Consider the following 16,367-nt stretch of genomic DNA (forward strand, 5'->3'; position numbering starts at 1 on the left):
TCGGATAAGGAGGAGAGAAAACACTCGGGCCGCACGGAAATGATTCGTTTCCATCTCCTGAATACAGGATTTTAGGCGGGGTGGGGAACATGTAAAGGAAAGTATAAAGACAAATTAATTTGGGGAAAAAAATCCACTAAAAATGCATTTTAATATTAATATGCTTGCACTTAAGTTGGTGTCTATATGTTTCACTGTGTTTATATTTTGATTTTCTGAACATGCTGACACTTCGTATCACTTCTGAAAACCTCCCTCAGCTGATCCCTGCCTATGCAGAAGTTGTCAATCAACATCAGTCCCGCAACACAAACTGTAAAATGCTCAGGCCCCTTCCAGTACAGCAGCAGAACAGCTTTTCCCTTTTTTCTGGTTTTCCTTGTCTCCTACCTGGTCGTACTGGCAATGGAACTGAATCACCTGCAGATTGCTAAGCGGTGTGACTGGACAAAAAGTATTGCTCTCCTTACCTCCTATTTCAAATGACAGTTGCTCTTCTGAGCATCTCTAAGTGTCTTTTTAGAGTACCATAAAGGAGAGTTAACCATATATAGCATTTCATTAACCTTAGGCAGAGATATAAATTTAACTTTCTACTGCACAGAAGTCACTGAGAGTTCTATGATGATCCATTTGTCAAGAAATGCATTCATTTTTACTTCTTCATTGGACATATACAATCATATACGATTAACTTTTTAAGCCTTCAGTGGAATTGGATTTCTTGAAAACTTAAATCTATTTTAAACTCATTAAAAATGTCCCCAACTAATCATTTTCTGTTCACTTATTTGCATAGAAATAATGCAGAGTAGTATGTTGCTTACTACATTTTTGGTCAGCAAACCCAGTTTAAAAAATAATATATTTAAAGTCTTGGAATCTAGGGTCTTTTCCTTAATTTTCCAAACTGATCCCCGAGACACTGGAACAGGTCAAAGTCTGTTCTCATCAATTCAGAGTTGTGATTCTGTTATTTTGCCCTAATACTACTGTCTCATGGTCACAGCAGCCAAATTCTTCCTCATTTGTAAGTATCAGAACCAAAAGAGCATCTCCCCTTGTCAGTTCCTTGATTACCTTCACAAGGAAGTTATAATCGATGAACTCAAGACACATGTCATTGTAAGGACATAAAAATTTGGCTTTTAAAGACACTGAGTCATGCTATGGTCCATCCAAACACATCTAGGCAAGCTCTGACGTGGAAAACAGCGCTCTGAACATCTTCCTCCTATTACTGGCCATGCTACTACTACTACTGCTACTATTTTCTGGATGGTGAGCCGCAAGAAGCATATTGATTAAGCAGAGCAAACCAGATAATGAACACAAGGAAAATATATCTTTTGCCAGGAGTAAAAGACTGTAAATTGTCTCCCTTGCAAGCAAGAAGGGGAGGAACTTAAGCGGCTGGGTTTTGGTTACGGTTCTCTCCCAAAGCTATGTGCTCTATTATGCAGAGGATGGTGCTGGTAGAGACAATCTGTCCATTACTATTTAATTTAATCCTACACATTAGTATGTTCCAGCATATTGTCACTATTAATGTGTGGCAATGTTGTCCAGATTTGTTATGCCATTTAAGTTAATTGTCTGCATACTTTTCCTATAAATTACTTTCCTAAGTAGTCTGTGCTATAGTATTCCATGATGCAGTCAGGATCAATGCTGGCAAAAATCTCTGTCAGGAATGAAGAAGAATCTAGAAACAGATACTAGATTAAATCTTGTGAAATTGATAACAAGGGTTATGTGTGTTTTGGATTTACCTTTTACCACCAAGAATTTCCAAAATACATGTAAATGTAGCACCTGACCAGTGTAATTAGAATGGCAGGGACCAAAATTTTGTACTAAAGATTAAAGTTTCTGAGGTCAGGCAGAGGAGAGAGTATAATTGAGAGTTATCAAGGAAATCATGAGGCATATCATATAAAACTGGTAAAGTCAGTACTTGAGCCTTGCTGAATTGTCATGTACATACAAATGAATGAAGAATAAATCTTCCCAGCCACTGCACCAGGATTAGAGGCTGCTCCTACAAGCATTTGTATATTTAATTACCACAATATACTGTAAAAGCAAAAAGAGGTATGAGCTGTGGACTTCTGCTAATTTCTTCAGGTAATGTATTCAGAAACATTAGACAATAAAGAATGTAATGTTCTTTCTAGATACTATAATAATTGTCTGTATGACATCTTTGGTTGACTAGGTACCACAAGGTAGTATATTATATAAAATCCTAAGCTGGAACTAATCATGGCCTTCAGGAATTACAAGAGTACAATCATTCCTTGAAGAAGATGGTATATATGCCAAAAGGCTCAGGTATCTTTTGTGAATAAGTAAATCTCCCCTGCTGTAAAAACTGTTAAGAAAAAGATCTATTCAGAAATCTTGCAATTAGTATTTTAATACTGCCAAACTTCTCAAGGATTTTTTTCCTTCTGGACACAATGCTGGAGCAATAGCTGTTAGGGTTCTTTGTTTCTGATAGCATTTGTATTCATTACTAGTTAATTTTACCTATTGTAATATGTTCCTTGCAGGCATTTTTAATGGTATAAAGCATCCATTTTTAGTCCTGATTGTTTTTATAACATCAGACCTTTAAAATAGCCCTGCTTTATTATTTAGTATTATTTATACAACAATATAAATATGCATAGCACCCTCCGGGCATAAGAATACTCCTTAAATGTAGCAATAATCTTCAGGCACTGCTTCTGGACCTCAATACAGCATGTTCTAGACATCAGGTCAATTAGATTTTCAATCTCCACTTCCATTTTCTGAAGTAGTATTAGATAAAAGAGAGGTGGACCTGCTATAATGCTGAAGGATACTGTGAAGAAAGCAAGGGTCAATTTTCTTTTAGAGAGTGGAAGATGATAGTTTTTGACAGGTACCATCAATTTCTTTTTGCAATAAAAGCTTTTTGCAATAAAATGGGAAGTGTGTGCAGCATTTTACATTTCCTAAATAAATTACCCAACACATACACACACACACACTTGTCAAAGCTAATGGTGTTCTTTCTGCTGAACCTGACAAATTCCAGTCCTAATCTTGGCCAAATGTTGCCATTTTACCCTCCTTCTGGGCCTACCTCTCCAGGGAGCAGAATAATTCCTCTTCTCCAGCATCCTGAGCTGTAACAATTAGTTCTATCAACCCTGCAGAATGCAGTGTCCCCACAACATAGCAAGCTTGCTCTAATGGAACATTTTCTGTCAAGTGCACAAAACTAAAAGTGATACTACAGCTTTCATTCATATTAATGTTTTGTGGTTTTGGTCTACAGTGAACTCAGATATTTTGCTTGCCATAGGCATGTTTCAGATCAAGTATTTTAAAAGTCAAGCTGAACAATTCTTGTCTAGTTTAAGATTTTCTGTTCACAACTAACTGTACAGCAAGGTAGAGTACTCAGCCAGAAAAACCTTTGTAAAGTAAAATGCATCTCTAAAAATTCAGTTTTGCCATCATGGTATAAAAACTCTATATGCAGAGCTAATTATAGATATGCCTCTATTTGCCATAGTTTGTCATTGCCCTAAAATACAGGGATGTGTTCCCTATGATTAACTACATGCATATGCTCTATAGTATATTCAGTTGCGTGTCTTCTCTATTTAGCCAAAATGTCCTGCAAAAAAACTTTGTATGTGAACCCTTGAGCATCATATTCAGGTATTGAACTAAGTATTTTAGTGCTGACAGCAAAAGAAAAGGCAGTTCTCCAGTGATCAAGGCCTCTTGATACCACTTGCTGGCTCCTGGGAAAAACAGAGAGTGGAAAGCTTGCCTGTCCTGGCTGTCTTTTTGAAGGTTTCCTACAGTTTGATGCTTTTAATGAAATGTGTCTATGGTTGAGGAAAGAAAACTTAAAAATGCAAAACCTTAAAATCCGTAAACCAACAGTGAAATAATGAAGAATAAACAGGTGTTTTCAGGGAAGGGAAGATAGGGGACATTGCATTGTTTTACTTTTATATATTTTAATATTATTTCTTTCATAGAAGAGAGTTTTATTCTATCTAACATTACCAAAGAAATGATGATGCGGCTGACTGGGATTCTGAGTATCTTTTATAGTGAGAAAGAACGTCTAATTCCTCTCATTTTTGGTATAGTTCCTGATGCTGTTGAGTTGGAAATACAGATTCAGTACAGAATGTTCCTCTACAGAAGTTATTTTGGTTACTATTGTAATATCCTGAAAAACACAGGTGAGTGAGGGTACATGGTGATTCTTAATATTCCACGTGTCCACTGAGGTATTTTCTCAAAGCAAGAGAAAGATAATTTTTATCTTAATAAAAATAAAAGAAAATAAAACAAAATAAAAAACCCCATTGTTAATAGCTAGAGGCAATAGACAAAAAGCTTTATTTTGACAAATGAATTTTCTCACTCCTTTTTCCTGCTTTCTCCCCTGTCCCACTGGTGAGGAGGGAGGGAGCCACCAGCTATGTGGGTACTCACTTGCTAGCAAGGACCAATGCATTGCAGCATCAGGCCCAGTTAGGAATGTGAGACAACTATAAACATAAACCGTCAGATAGAATAGTCAGCTAGTATTTGGTGGGTCTAGAAAAACACAAGTAGTGAATTAAAATTCTTGTGGAAGATTTGGGAAGTTTCGAGATTTGGTGGGGTTTGCATGTTTCAGGAGGTTGAATCAGCAATCTGAGATTTTAGCATTTATTTAGCAACTACAACACTGAATAAAGTAGGGCTGGAAGCTAATCCTTTTTCCTAAATCCAGCTAGCACAGACTTACATATATGCTGCCCATGACAAGCCTCCACCAGGATAGAAGTAGCTAAGTAGCTAGACTGATCCTAGTGGAGGCAGTATGCATGTCCTTATACTACTTAAACTCCTAGTGTCCTGAGAGCCTTAGGTGGTACTGCTGTGACTTTAAAACTTGATTATTATTTTAGGTGATATTTCAACTCAGTGTGTCTGAAGCAATATGAGGGATGGGTTGCAGCCCATGACGTTGTGTTTTAGTGACATGAAACTGAAGGGGTGATGAGTGATAAACTGTGCGGTATCACAAAGATGCACATGGGATGTGTTTGAGATGCAGAGATTGCTGGGTCAGTGCTGGAGAGTTGTTTAGGATGGAGAAAGTTAAATCTGGTACAGTCATTAATACTGACTTTCTGGGCATCATGTCTGACATGAACCATCCTTAGAGCCAGGCCTGGATGCTGTTCTGGAGAGAGTTAGTTTAGATTGTCCACAACAGAGCTATGAAATAAATGAGCATTGAAAAGATATAAGTGATTTAGCTTCCAGTACTTGGGTTCATTTTACATCCCTCTTTTTTTGAGCAATATAGATGTGAAGTATTTAGATTCTACAGTTAATGTTTTCAGCCAAAAGTTTCTAAATTTCAACAGGAAAAAGATATTAGATCTGAAATTTACATAACATTGAAGGATTGAGGATATAGCAGCAGTCACCACATTAATTATAATCAATTTTTGTAATTAAATATGAGTTATTAAGACATCAGTCTACTTGAATAAGAAAACTCCAGATATTGAAGCTGGATTTTTACCAGATAGGATGTCTGTAGGCACAGCTGTTATCACACAAACATTTGCAGTCCTCAGACATGACTTTGCTATAATTTTTTTGCTACTTCTAGGGCCTTTTTGTCTCCTGTATTCATCCTGAAGTTCTACGTAAGAGAGTAAGCTTGATTCTTGCTTTCATTTACCAACACCTTGTACATAAAATATTTGTGAAGTGGTGCAAGAGATTATGCACCAGTTCATCCCTATACAACACACTGCCATTGCACTCCAGAGTCTCCGCAGAATGTTTTGTGTACAAATGTAGATGATACCTGCTGCAGAGCATGTTAGGAGGGATGGTGGGAGGGAGAGACCACTGATACTGCCTCCTTGGGGCAGGCCTAGGAGATGCAACTTTCTGGATGTGGCAGCTCTGGGAGGTGTGCTGCTGGTGACAGTGTCCCATACAGTACACCAAGGAGCATTACAACCACCAGGCAGCCTTTGGCTTTCCATGTGGCATTTTGTTTTACTCCTTCCCCAGCATGTGTGGGGTGTGCTGTAAGGCCTATGTGGTCTGGGCAGTGAGGAAACCTGGCCACATGATTTTCCCTTCTGCAATGTGTTTTTAGTGCAGCTTGATCAGCTGAGGACAAAAAGTGACAAAGTCTGCATGTGTGGAGCTGGATTTCCCTAGCTCTGCTGCATTAAGCTGGAGTAGCATTACTACTTCTTTTTTGCTTGGGCTAGAAGTTGCCAAACAAAGGTTGCTGATTATCCAGCCCTGCAGATCCCATAGATACAGTACCACTGGTCAGATGTGATTACTGAAGGGAATTAGGAGGGAATTACTGAAGGGAATTCAGGTGGAATTAGGAAAGTAAAAATAAAGAAGTTTTCTGATTGAGCAGAACTCAAAGGCAGAATTTGAGCTGTGCGGGACTTTAGGATTTACCTGAGGGTTAGTTTTTAGTTTCCATCTTTCTTTGTATACTCATGCAAAATAGAAACCAGTAAACCCCTGAGAGTTATTCCCTCTGTCATAGGAAAGTTTGACATGCTGGGGTAAAAAATTGTCAGAAATATAGCATTCAGCCAGACCTTGCCATGCTTCTGCTGAAGCAGTCTATTCCAAGACTGCACAAATGTTGTCGTCTGGTTTATTAGTACAGATCTGCTTTGCTCTCCCCTCCGTGACTCCTGTTTGCCTAGGTGCTGTGATTGAGATGATCAAACTTTAGCTTCAGCTGGAGGATGACTCAGAAACCAGTACATGTATTTGCACTCCTGACAGTTGAAAGTCCAGACAGAGGAGGAGCTTACAAGGAATTGAAACTAATTTGTAGTAACTCCAAAGTTTTGAGTCTTTCTCTAGCCTAAGCAGCAATACTTGTGTCTGACAATTCAAAGTACTCCCAAAGCAATGTCTGGGGTTAGAGGATGGAAGGAAGGCAGCAGGTACAGGACAGCTGTTGGCTCTAGTACTCCATTTTCCTCTCAGGGTTACCCCTTGGATGGCAACAACAAAGCAGAGAAGGGTAAAAACACCAAGAAGCTGACAACGTCTGGAGAGGAACAAAGCAGCCAAGCGCCGGTCTACCAACAACAGCAAGAGCAGCAGTAAGTAACGAGGAGCCTGTCCAAGATGATGTTATTTATATTGGGTGCCTGTTCCCGAGCTTGCTTGAGCTGTATATCTTTAAAGGGGGAAATACTTTGTAGAGAGCCTGTGAACGGGGCTGAGCGCACAAGCAGCATATTGTCCTTTTCTTGGTGCTTGCAACATGGGACCTGAGTTGTTCTGGCAGGCTTTGGCATGGCTTATACCCTGTGCAATAGCAGTGGCCAGTTCTATATGTTGCATATTGGCATATGCAGGGTCTGTTTCCTGGCATCTTTTTTCAAAGTGAAATTTCAAATGTGGTTCTAGCTCCTTGTTTTCTGTTTCTCCTAATATTTCATTCTGAGAAGTCTAAAAATACTTCTACTGGTTTAAGAGATGGATATAGGCTGCATTCCAGCACTGATCTGAATGCAGTCAAGGACACAGAACAGTTCCAGCAACTTCATGCTGACAAAAGTAAAACGAAACTTTAGCCCTCAATTTCACTTTGTGTTTTTTGGAATCTATGCTCAGTCCATCTCTGGTTTTCCAGTAGCAATTCTGAGATAGCTTGTATAACCTGTGTCTTGCAGATATAGTACAAAATAGAAACTGAAAGTAGTGTGTGTATTTTTTATGCACGTGTTTAATACAAATAGGCTTAGCTGAACAGAGCTAATTGTTTAGTCTTTTTCTTCAAATGTGCTTTTCATGAGCTGTTAATAACAGTGCATGCAATGCTATAATTATTGTCATGTGCAGATCTCATGGCTTTCAAAGTGCAGCTGACAGGAACTGCAATCTGTTTCGGTTTCCTTTCCCTTTTTTCTGGATGAAGAAGGTGGAGCCACGCTGTGAAGGAGGTGGCAGGCTGATGATGGCAATCAGCGGATCAGCAGCTTTCGATTACCCATGAATACTTGCCTACTAGGTAGTAGTGGTACGGGGACTACTGAGAGCTGGGTCCCTTTGGAATCCGTCAGTACTTCAGTGACTGAGTTTCAGCAGAGCAAACAAAAAATCCTTAGTTACAGTCTGTTTATTTTCTGCCACTTCCAAATGCGAAAGACGCTCTGTCTTGCCTGCCCTCATAGTGCCATATATCCACAGTAATATTTTTTGCTATGTGATACAAAAGATTCTCTCTGTGTCTTCAAAAAGTTCTAATAAAGAATTAATTCCTAAATTTCAAATGTACAAATTAAAGTCTGCATTAGTATGTAGTTAATGAGGAAGAGGGATGAGGGAAAGGCAGGTTCCAACAGAAACCATGCAGTATGAGTGGTACAAATACTCAAAAAAAGAAGCGAACAAAGCTGGAGCTTGCATCCTTCCCTTGAGGAGAGGGGTACCAGCTGTCAATTTGAACAGGTTGAAGATGTTTAAACTGCAATTTCCTTAACTAGCACAGATTAAATTGGTAGATAGTATCTGAAATACTGAAGCAGACAAGGAGAGATCTTTATTCTCAAAACAAAAATTATTTCATTCATTATTACTTTGTTCTGTTATCTCAAGTTACATTTCAAGAAAGATCTCAGATTCAAATACCCCTTTAGCAGTGATAAAGTTGACTCAACCTTTTAGTCACCAATCCTTTTAAATATGATCTTTAAAACTAAAATACCGGGGCACCCTCAGAATGGTCCAGGTTTTCAGGCTCTGGGATAACCAGAGCAGTAGGGTAGCTGAAGTCACAGTAGAAGAAAAAATATGTAGACTAGTATTAATTAAAGGCTTTCTGGAATACATATAACAGAGAGAACATGAGGGGCCCAAGTAAGATAGCTCTGTGCCAAGGAGTGTTTCTATTCCAATTTCTGTGCTGCTCACTAATTTTTTGGAAACAGTCAGGATATGGTTTTGCTACCAGCAAAGCAGGAGCTGGAGTCTCCTTTGAAAGCTCTTGCTTGAGTTGATTCCATGCAAACTCTCAGTCTCAATCAGTCAGAGCAATTTGGAATGGGAAAACACCTTAGAAGCATCTTAAGGTGGGGTCAGGAGACCTTTCATGTAGACTGGACACATGAAATATGTGTGGGACATGGCATGTTGCAGTCCACTAGTCAATATTCAAACTTGACTATTAAAAAGTACAGGGTAGGCAGCTGGTATTAGAGGATAATTTTGCTTTGGAAAAACCTTTATGTAATATGTTGAGGCTGAGAAGTCACAATAAAGTGGTCCTAATTAAGCTAAGAAAAATACATGTTCAAATGCAAAATTGAAATCACGCTTTGCACATCCCCCTCCAGTTATATATAGAATGTGGTTTCAGGCATGGAGAAAAAAGTCACAAGGATGACAAGTGCTTGAAACTGCTTATAATAATAAGCTTGCATTTAAGTTACTTCACTTTGTCTGCTAAGTGCCATGAAATTAGCTAGCAGCAAGTGAATTCTCAAATTGCCCCTGTTCATATCTTTTCAGAAACAAAAGTCTGTACAGAAGAAAAGGTGAAGGGAAGTGGGGAAATTAGAGGGTAAAGTATAGCTAGCGCCTGAAAAAGAAACTGCTGCCCCCATTCAGCAGTCTGTCCTTGGCGCCTTTAAAGCTGGCAAGAATAATATTGGTTCTGCTAAAATCCATTAAAAAATGAAATTCAAGATAATAAAACCTGAGGATACATTGCCGCACAGCAGGTAACAGTCCCTCATCATTTTGTGTGAAAGGAGAGCAGAGTTGCTAGAATGCTTGACTCAAGAAATTATATTCTTTGCTGCTGGAACCAAATCCATAAGAACTATCTTTCCTTCATTTTCCAATCTTCATCCTGAATTAAAAAAAAAACAAAAAAAAAACATAGAAAATATCTATAGTGTTGTAAGACCCCTCAATCTTTTGCTGATAGACTATACTTAGCAGTTCTGAATTTTTTTCTTTCATGATCTGAAGTTTCTTTTTTTAAAAAACAATTACTCTACAAAACTGTAGGTGGATGCTTAGCAAAATGCTTGTTTTGCCCACTGCCCAGCCACCAGTGGGAGTGCTAGAAGGGTAATTTGAATTATGGACAATCTGTTCAGAGCTGAACTCTGTATTTGTTACAAAGGAGAAATCTCCCAACTCCGTCTTTCAGGCTTATGTACTAATCTTTACAGCCCAGTGGGGCAATTCAGAGATGCCCAGCTTTGTTGTGGTCAGCAGCCAGCCTTTTCTCCAGCCAAGTGTCTGGTTGCAGGTCTATATAAGACAATAATTATAGTATTAGGCTGGGCTGTGGGGGTTGCTGTGTTCCTTATAATGCTTGGAGGAGGGGAGGAAGTCCTTCCAGCTCCTGTATTGGAAGCTTTTTGGGAAGAGCTTGATTTGCACAAGCCCTGACGTTCCTTTGATGGATAGCTTGATGAGGAGCTGTGATGAGGTTATGAATAGGGAATTTATAGGAGGATGCCGTGTTTGGGCAGGGGCAGTAAAAGGACAAATTCTCTGATTCAGAGGCAGCAGAGGAGGAAATACATTGTTGAAAAGAGAGGGGAAGCAGAGATGAACATGCCACCAGCTTAAGTCCTAATCTTCATGTGATACAACATCTGACCTGCTGAGTTCTCCAGGCACACTGGCAAGACTGACTTGCAACACATGGATGCCCCTGCAGGGGATAGCTTGGCTCAGCGCTTGGTGTTGCCAAGCCCAGCGTCTGGCCTGCCCATGTGTGGATGCTCCATGCTTCTCACAGCTAGTGATTACCAGGTTCTTCAGCTGGCTCTGGCATACTGGCTACATCCCTGGTACTGCACTGAGACAACTTAGCTGCTCTAGGACCTGGGGACAGCATAAGCATGGCCATGTCTGAGTTCATAGACTTTGCTGGGTCTGATGCTAATCTATAACATGCCACAGTGAGTTCTGCCCCTTTGGTGTAATCTGACCACAACCATAGGCTGACTAATGGCATATTAGCATTTTACAGAGGAGAGAGAAAGCTCTGCTCTGGGCCAAGTTTGGGCTGAGAGCTACCCCTTGGCTCCCTGATTTGATCCACCACTGTGGCAATTTTCTTGGAGCTTTAGAACCTGGTCGAGATCATCCAAAACAGTGTGCTGGCTGAAGCACATCTTTCTGATGTACTACGACCAGAACAAACTGCTGAGTCTGAGCTCCATCTAAACTCTTGGAAATTCAATTCCAATTTTTATTTTTAGTCTTTAGGCCAAATTTTAACTTAAGGAATTTTCTACAAGCATGTGGGTAAAACAGAACCTCAGGTCTGTTTCTTTCCTGCAGATTTCTGACTCTTACTTTCTCATGGGCCTCTCTCTGCTGCTGTTTCACTTCTCGCTGTGGTAATTAAGTGCATTCCTGGCCTGTGGCAAACACAGGACAAAATCCAAGGACACAGAATTTTGATGATAAACATTTCCTTCTAATGCAGTTCATTTTCTGCCTCTTATGCTAAGACCACACATGCAGTGAGGGTGAATCCGACAGTGTGTAATGCTAAGCCCGAATAATTCACTTTTGTCTCTGAGCTGCAAACTAGTAAGATGCTGCTGCTGATAAAGATGGAAAGCCAGACCCCCAAGCCTGCATGCAAGGTTTGTACACCCTCCCAGAGCTCTGCTTAAGGCACTGCTGGGACACAGAGCATATTGCTTGGCTGAAGTCTAGAACTGTGGCTGTCAGTTATTGTTAGCATCTAGCCGTGTGTGTATTGTGAAATGGGGATACCTACAGGATAGTTGTCTGCTTGTTGGGATTTGGCATCTTTTAGTCCTCTGATTTGGCAGCTTCCATGGTGCTCAGCAGCATATGGCTGTTCCATCAGGCATGGGAGCCTCGGTGAAAACAATACTTTGTGGTGCCATGGACTTGACAGCTCTTAAAACAATTCCTGATAAATGAATGTAAAAATAAGCTTAGCATACCTTTGAAGGAAATTTAACGATTGTCTTTGGCAGTTTGGTCTCTTTTTCATTTTAAATTCGATCTCAACATACTATTTAATGCAGTATTTCACCCATATCTTTCCCTGAGTCTCTCCTCTAGATTCAATCTACCTTGGTCTTCTTCCCAAGCTTTAGTCATTTGTGTTGCCCTCCAACTACATTCTCAGTTTCTACATTTTCTTACATAGAGCACTTTGCCTAGCAGAGCAAGATATTTAGCTTTAAGCTCTGTGGCATTTATGTATCAATGCAGCTGCAGTATAAAACACAGTGGAACTGGAAATAGTTTATAACAGCCATTACTTTTGTAACTCTTTAAACTATTTCACACTTCATTTGGAAAGCTCTCCAGTGGTAGATGGCTGGAGTAGACTTGAGAAAAAACTGAAGAGCACGACTCTGCAAAAAATATTACTGGTGAACCGCAGTTCTCGTGGTTTTTCAATTTTAGAAATAAACTATTTTATACAAACCTTTGAAGAAAGTAGAACAAAAGTTTTGATGGTCAATGCCCTGAAAGCATTGAGGTGTCCTTGAGTGGTGCTAGTTAGATAAGTAAACTTATACACAGGATTCAGAATTTAAGGTTGCAGACATGGTGTTTTTTGTGTTGCTGATCACTCATATTGTAAACTATCATTGCAGATTTTCTATGACTGTACTGCATGTTTCTCCCGATGTATAACCCTCTACTTATATGTATGTGCTGGGTTTGGTTGGAGTAGAGTTTATTTCTTCACAGTGGCTGCTGTGGGGCCATGGTTTGAATTTGTGACCAAAACAGTGTTGATAACGCAGAGATGTTTTCATTACTGATGAGCAGTGCTGACGCAAAGTCAGGGCCTTTTCTGCCTCTCACCCCACTTTACCAGTGAGCGGACTCAGGGTGCATAAGAGATTGGCAGGGGACACAGTCGGGACAGCAGACCCTAACTGACCAAAGTGATATCCCATAACATATGGCATCATGCTCAGTATATAAAGCTGGGGGAGGAAGAAGGAAGGGGGGGATGTTCATAGTGATGGCATTTGTCTTCCCAAGTTACACATTATGTGTAATGGAGCCCTGCTTTCCTGGGGATGGCTGAACACCTGCCTGTCCGTGGGAAGCAGTGAATAAATTCTGCTTTGCTTGTGTACACAGCTTTTGCTTTACCTATTAAACTGTTTTGTCTTAACCCACAACTGTTCTCACTTTAACCCTTCTAATTCTCTTTCCCGTTCCACCAGGCGGGAGTGAGTGAGCAGCTTTGTGGTGCTTAGTGGCTGCCTGGGGTTAGACCACAACAATACGTTGTTATATAGGTATTTATAACCCCACTACTGTGGTATTTTATGTCTGTCTCTTTGAAAAATCATAGAAGGTTCCTTCTTGTTTTTATTTCAGTATAGATACATTCTCTTATTGGGTTATAATTTTTTTACTCTCATTAATATCTGTCTCTGCAATGAGTCAACACATTCCCATTTTCTGTGGAGAAAATATAACAAAAAATTCCCTTCAAGGTTAATATGTTCTATAAAGGTAGAAGAAGATTTGTTTTTCTCTTTTGAAGAGCTATAACCAGGTTAAGATGTTCTTCCCACCTCTTGGAGTGACTTCTGTATTTGTATTTATAAAACAATCCTATCTCAAAGATAGGCTTAAGTCTTATAACAATTAGAATCATTATTAGGGAAACAGTAAAGTTAAATGCTTTATAATCTTTTCTGGCTGAGGATTTTGGAGCACTTCCTATATTGGTATAAAGCACAAAAAGTCTGCATACAACTGATAGCTTTAAATCTTCACATTTCCTTAATTGCTACCCAGGTAAGTAGGATAATTTGCTCCAGATTTGTGGCTACTGTGGCAACCCAGAAACTGACTGGAATATTAAATTGACAGGCTGTAGCGGGTTTTATAGGCTTTACTGGATCAGAGGTTTTGCCTGAACAAAGAAACGACATGCAATATCCTGCAAAATGGATAAAAACATGAAGTGAAAGCTGGTGGGGGGATTTTGCATTAACTTTCTTTCCTTCAAAAAAAACCTCAAGAAAATAAGGGATGCTAGGCGTGGGTTTTAGAACTGGTAGGGCACATGGAGTCTCTCAGGTAACAGCTCCTCTGGCTCTTCTCCTGCTGTAGGATTGAAAATCCAGGACCAGTTCATACCTTGATTTTCACCCATCACACAAGAAGTTTACTGTGTACTTGCTCTCCCTTTCTCCTCATCACGGAATCATAGAATGGTTTGTGTTGGAAGGGACCATAAATATCATTTAGATCCAACCCCCCTGCCATGGACAGGGATCCTTGAACTAGATCAGGCTATTCAGAGCCCTGTATAGCCTGGTCTTAAACATCTCCAGGAATGGGGAATCCACGATGTCTCAGGGCAACCTGTTCTGATGCCTTGCTACCCTTACAGTAAAGAATTCCTTCCTAATATCTAATCTAAACCTACCCTCCTTTAGCTTAAGGCCATTTGTGATCCCAGTACCCAAAACTACACTCTGATATATCTTTCCAGAGACCACAGTGAACACTATAAAATAAGATAAACTCAATAATGCTTTTTTTCCCCTATTTTTTTTCTTATAACTTGGACTGAAACAAAGCATGTAATATAAAAACAAAGCATATAGTATAAGCATTAGGTAAAGACAAACAAAAGTTGGTATCCTGTTCTCCCTTTCCCTCCTCCACTGGAGACTAGGCATCCTCATTTTATTTTACTTCACCTTTATTCAATAACATGGAAACCAATTTGGCCTTACATTAAGCACTCTTTCAACCACAATAACTCTTAATCTCTCTTCAGAAAACAGATGGTAAATGTAGTGTCACCTCTACCCCTTTTGTAAACTGATTGATCTTTGCTGTACTTCATGTCCTGAACTTCTGAAGGTGAGGTCATGGTCAGATGTCAGAAGAGTGCCCCCACCTGGCCTCCTGGACTCTGAGTTTTCCAGCCAAAAAGCAGAAGCGGATAAAGGAAATGATTCATGGCATAAGGGCTAGATTTGATACAGTGATTTCTCATATATGTTCAGACAAGCAGAGGTCCCTGCTTTCTTTTAAACTTGATTCTAATTTAAAGCAAATCAACTAAACAAACACTGTTTGAAGTCATCAAAGTACATGGTATAAAAATTCTGCCCTCTAGTGCTGTGAAACAGTGTGATGTCTAAGATGCACTGATTGATTTATGTGAGGGGAAAATATGTAGCCTTGCAACCCACAATTTCAGCCATTTTTATCACTTCCAAAGGGAAGGGAGGGGAGTGTAAAAGGTACTTAATTTTTGTGTATTAACTAGAGAGAAATATGATTTTAATATCTGAAACAACAGCAAAAGTTACTAAAAAAATCTTGAATCAGATAAATTGTGCAACAGCTTGTCAAAGGCACTTTGGGATAAATTGTAAATGCTATTACTCAGTCAAATAAAGAAAAATCTGAAACAACATCACTGATGGGGAATGTTATGCCATAAGTGAGGTGTGTTGTCAAAGCTTCTTTTAAGTAATAGTTGCAGTTGTGTGATGAATGCTAGTGGGGCACTGCTACTCTCTTAGCTCCTGCCTTTGAGAGTCTGGAATTCATTGGAGAGGTGAAGAACAGTCTCACAGTCTCAGGGGCACCAGAGTATGCTGGCAGGAAGGGAAAGGATCATATTAAATAGCACCACTAAAGCTCACAGCTCTATCTTTACTAGTTTAATCTCATAAATTAATCCACATTCTCCTAGAATAAGTCTTCAAAGAGAAAGAGGTAATTGGATATAAATACTCTCCTTCCCAAACCCTGAGTTACACTGATACGGCAGCAGACAGCTTTTGGCACTTTGATCTCTCTGCATGATTTTCATTTCCCTTTTAAGCCTTAGTCTTGGGCCTCATTGTTTCATTTCTTTTCCACAGCCAGCTGTACTTTCTCTGCTTCCTAGCTTGTCCTCCAGCCACCCCCTGTGGTCCTTCCTTAAGAACATCAGACATCACCCCTCATTATTCTTTGCTGGCTTCTCTTCTCCTTGTACTTTTGCTGCAATGAAGCCAGATGAAATGTCTGTGCCCATGTGTGCATATAAAACCCTGCCAAAAGAGATGTGAGTTTACTCTGATACATGGGGCCAACTGCTGCTTAGTGCATTTCTGGTAAATCTGCACTTCCATGGCACAGCTTCTGCTGAGCAGGAGCCATGTAAACTACTCACAAAATACACCATGTAGATAAAACCCTTTGTCTTCTCCAAGTGGAACTGACATGTTTTCATCACTCTTTTGATCACCTCGAGTCTCTTAATACACTCTGAACCCTGTCTTGCCTCTTTGCTGTCACGCAAGATT

The 16,367-nt window shown here is 39.7% G+C and overlaps 1 protein-coding gene across 4 annotated transcripts in view; it reads left to right on the top strand.

The window, feature by feature from the left end:
- Positions 1–6,867: 6,867 nt before the first annotated feature.
- Positions 6,868–16,367, top strand: part of EPSTI1 (epithelial stromal interaction 1) — an 84,985-nt gene continuing 75,485 nt past the window's right edge. For all 4 annotated transcript variants that reach the window (XM_051778749.1, XM_051778751.1, XM_051778750.1 and 1 more), the window contains exon 1: positions 6,868–7,160. In XM_051778749.1, the coding sequence (XP_051634709.1) occupies positions 6,964–7,160 (197 nt within the window). In that variant the 5' untranslated portion in view covers positions 6,868–6,963. The remainder of the gene's footprint in view (positions 7,161–16,367) is intronic.

This window comes from Manacus candei, unplaced genomic scaffold (genome assembly GCF_025592945.1).
Source record: "Manacus candei isolate 608988 ecotype Guabito, Panama unplaced genomic scaffold, ASM2559294v1 h1tg000014l, whole genome shotgun sequence".
Lineage (NCBI taxonomy): Eukaryota > Metazoa > Chordata > Aves > Passeriformes > Pipridae > Manacus > Manacus candei.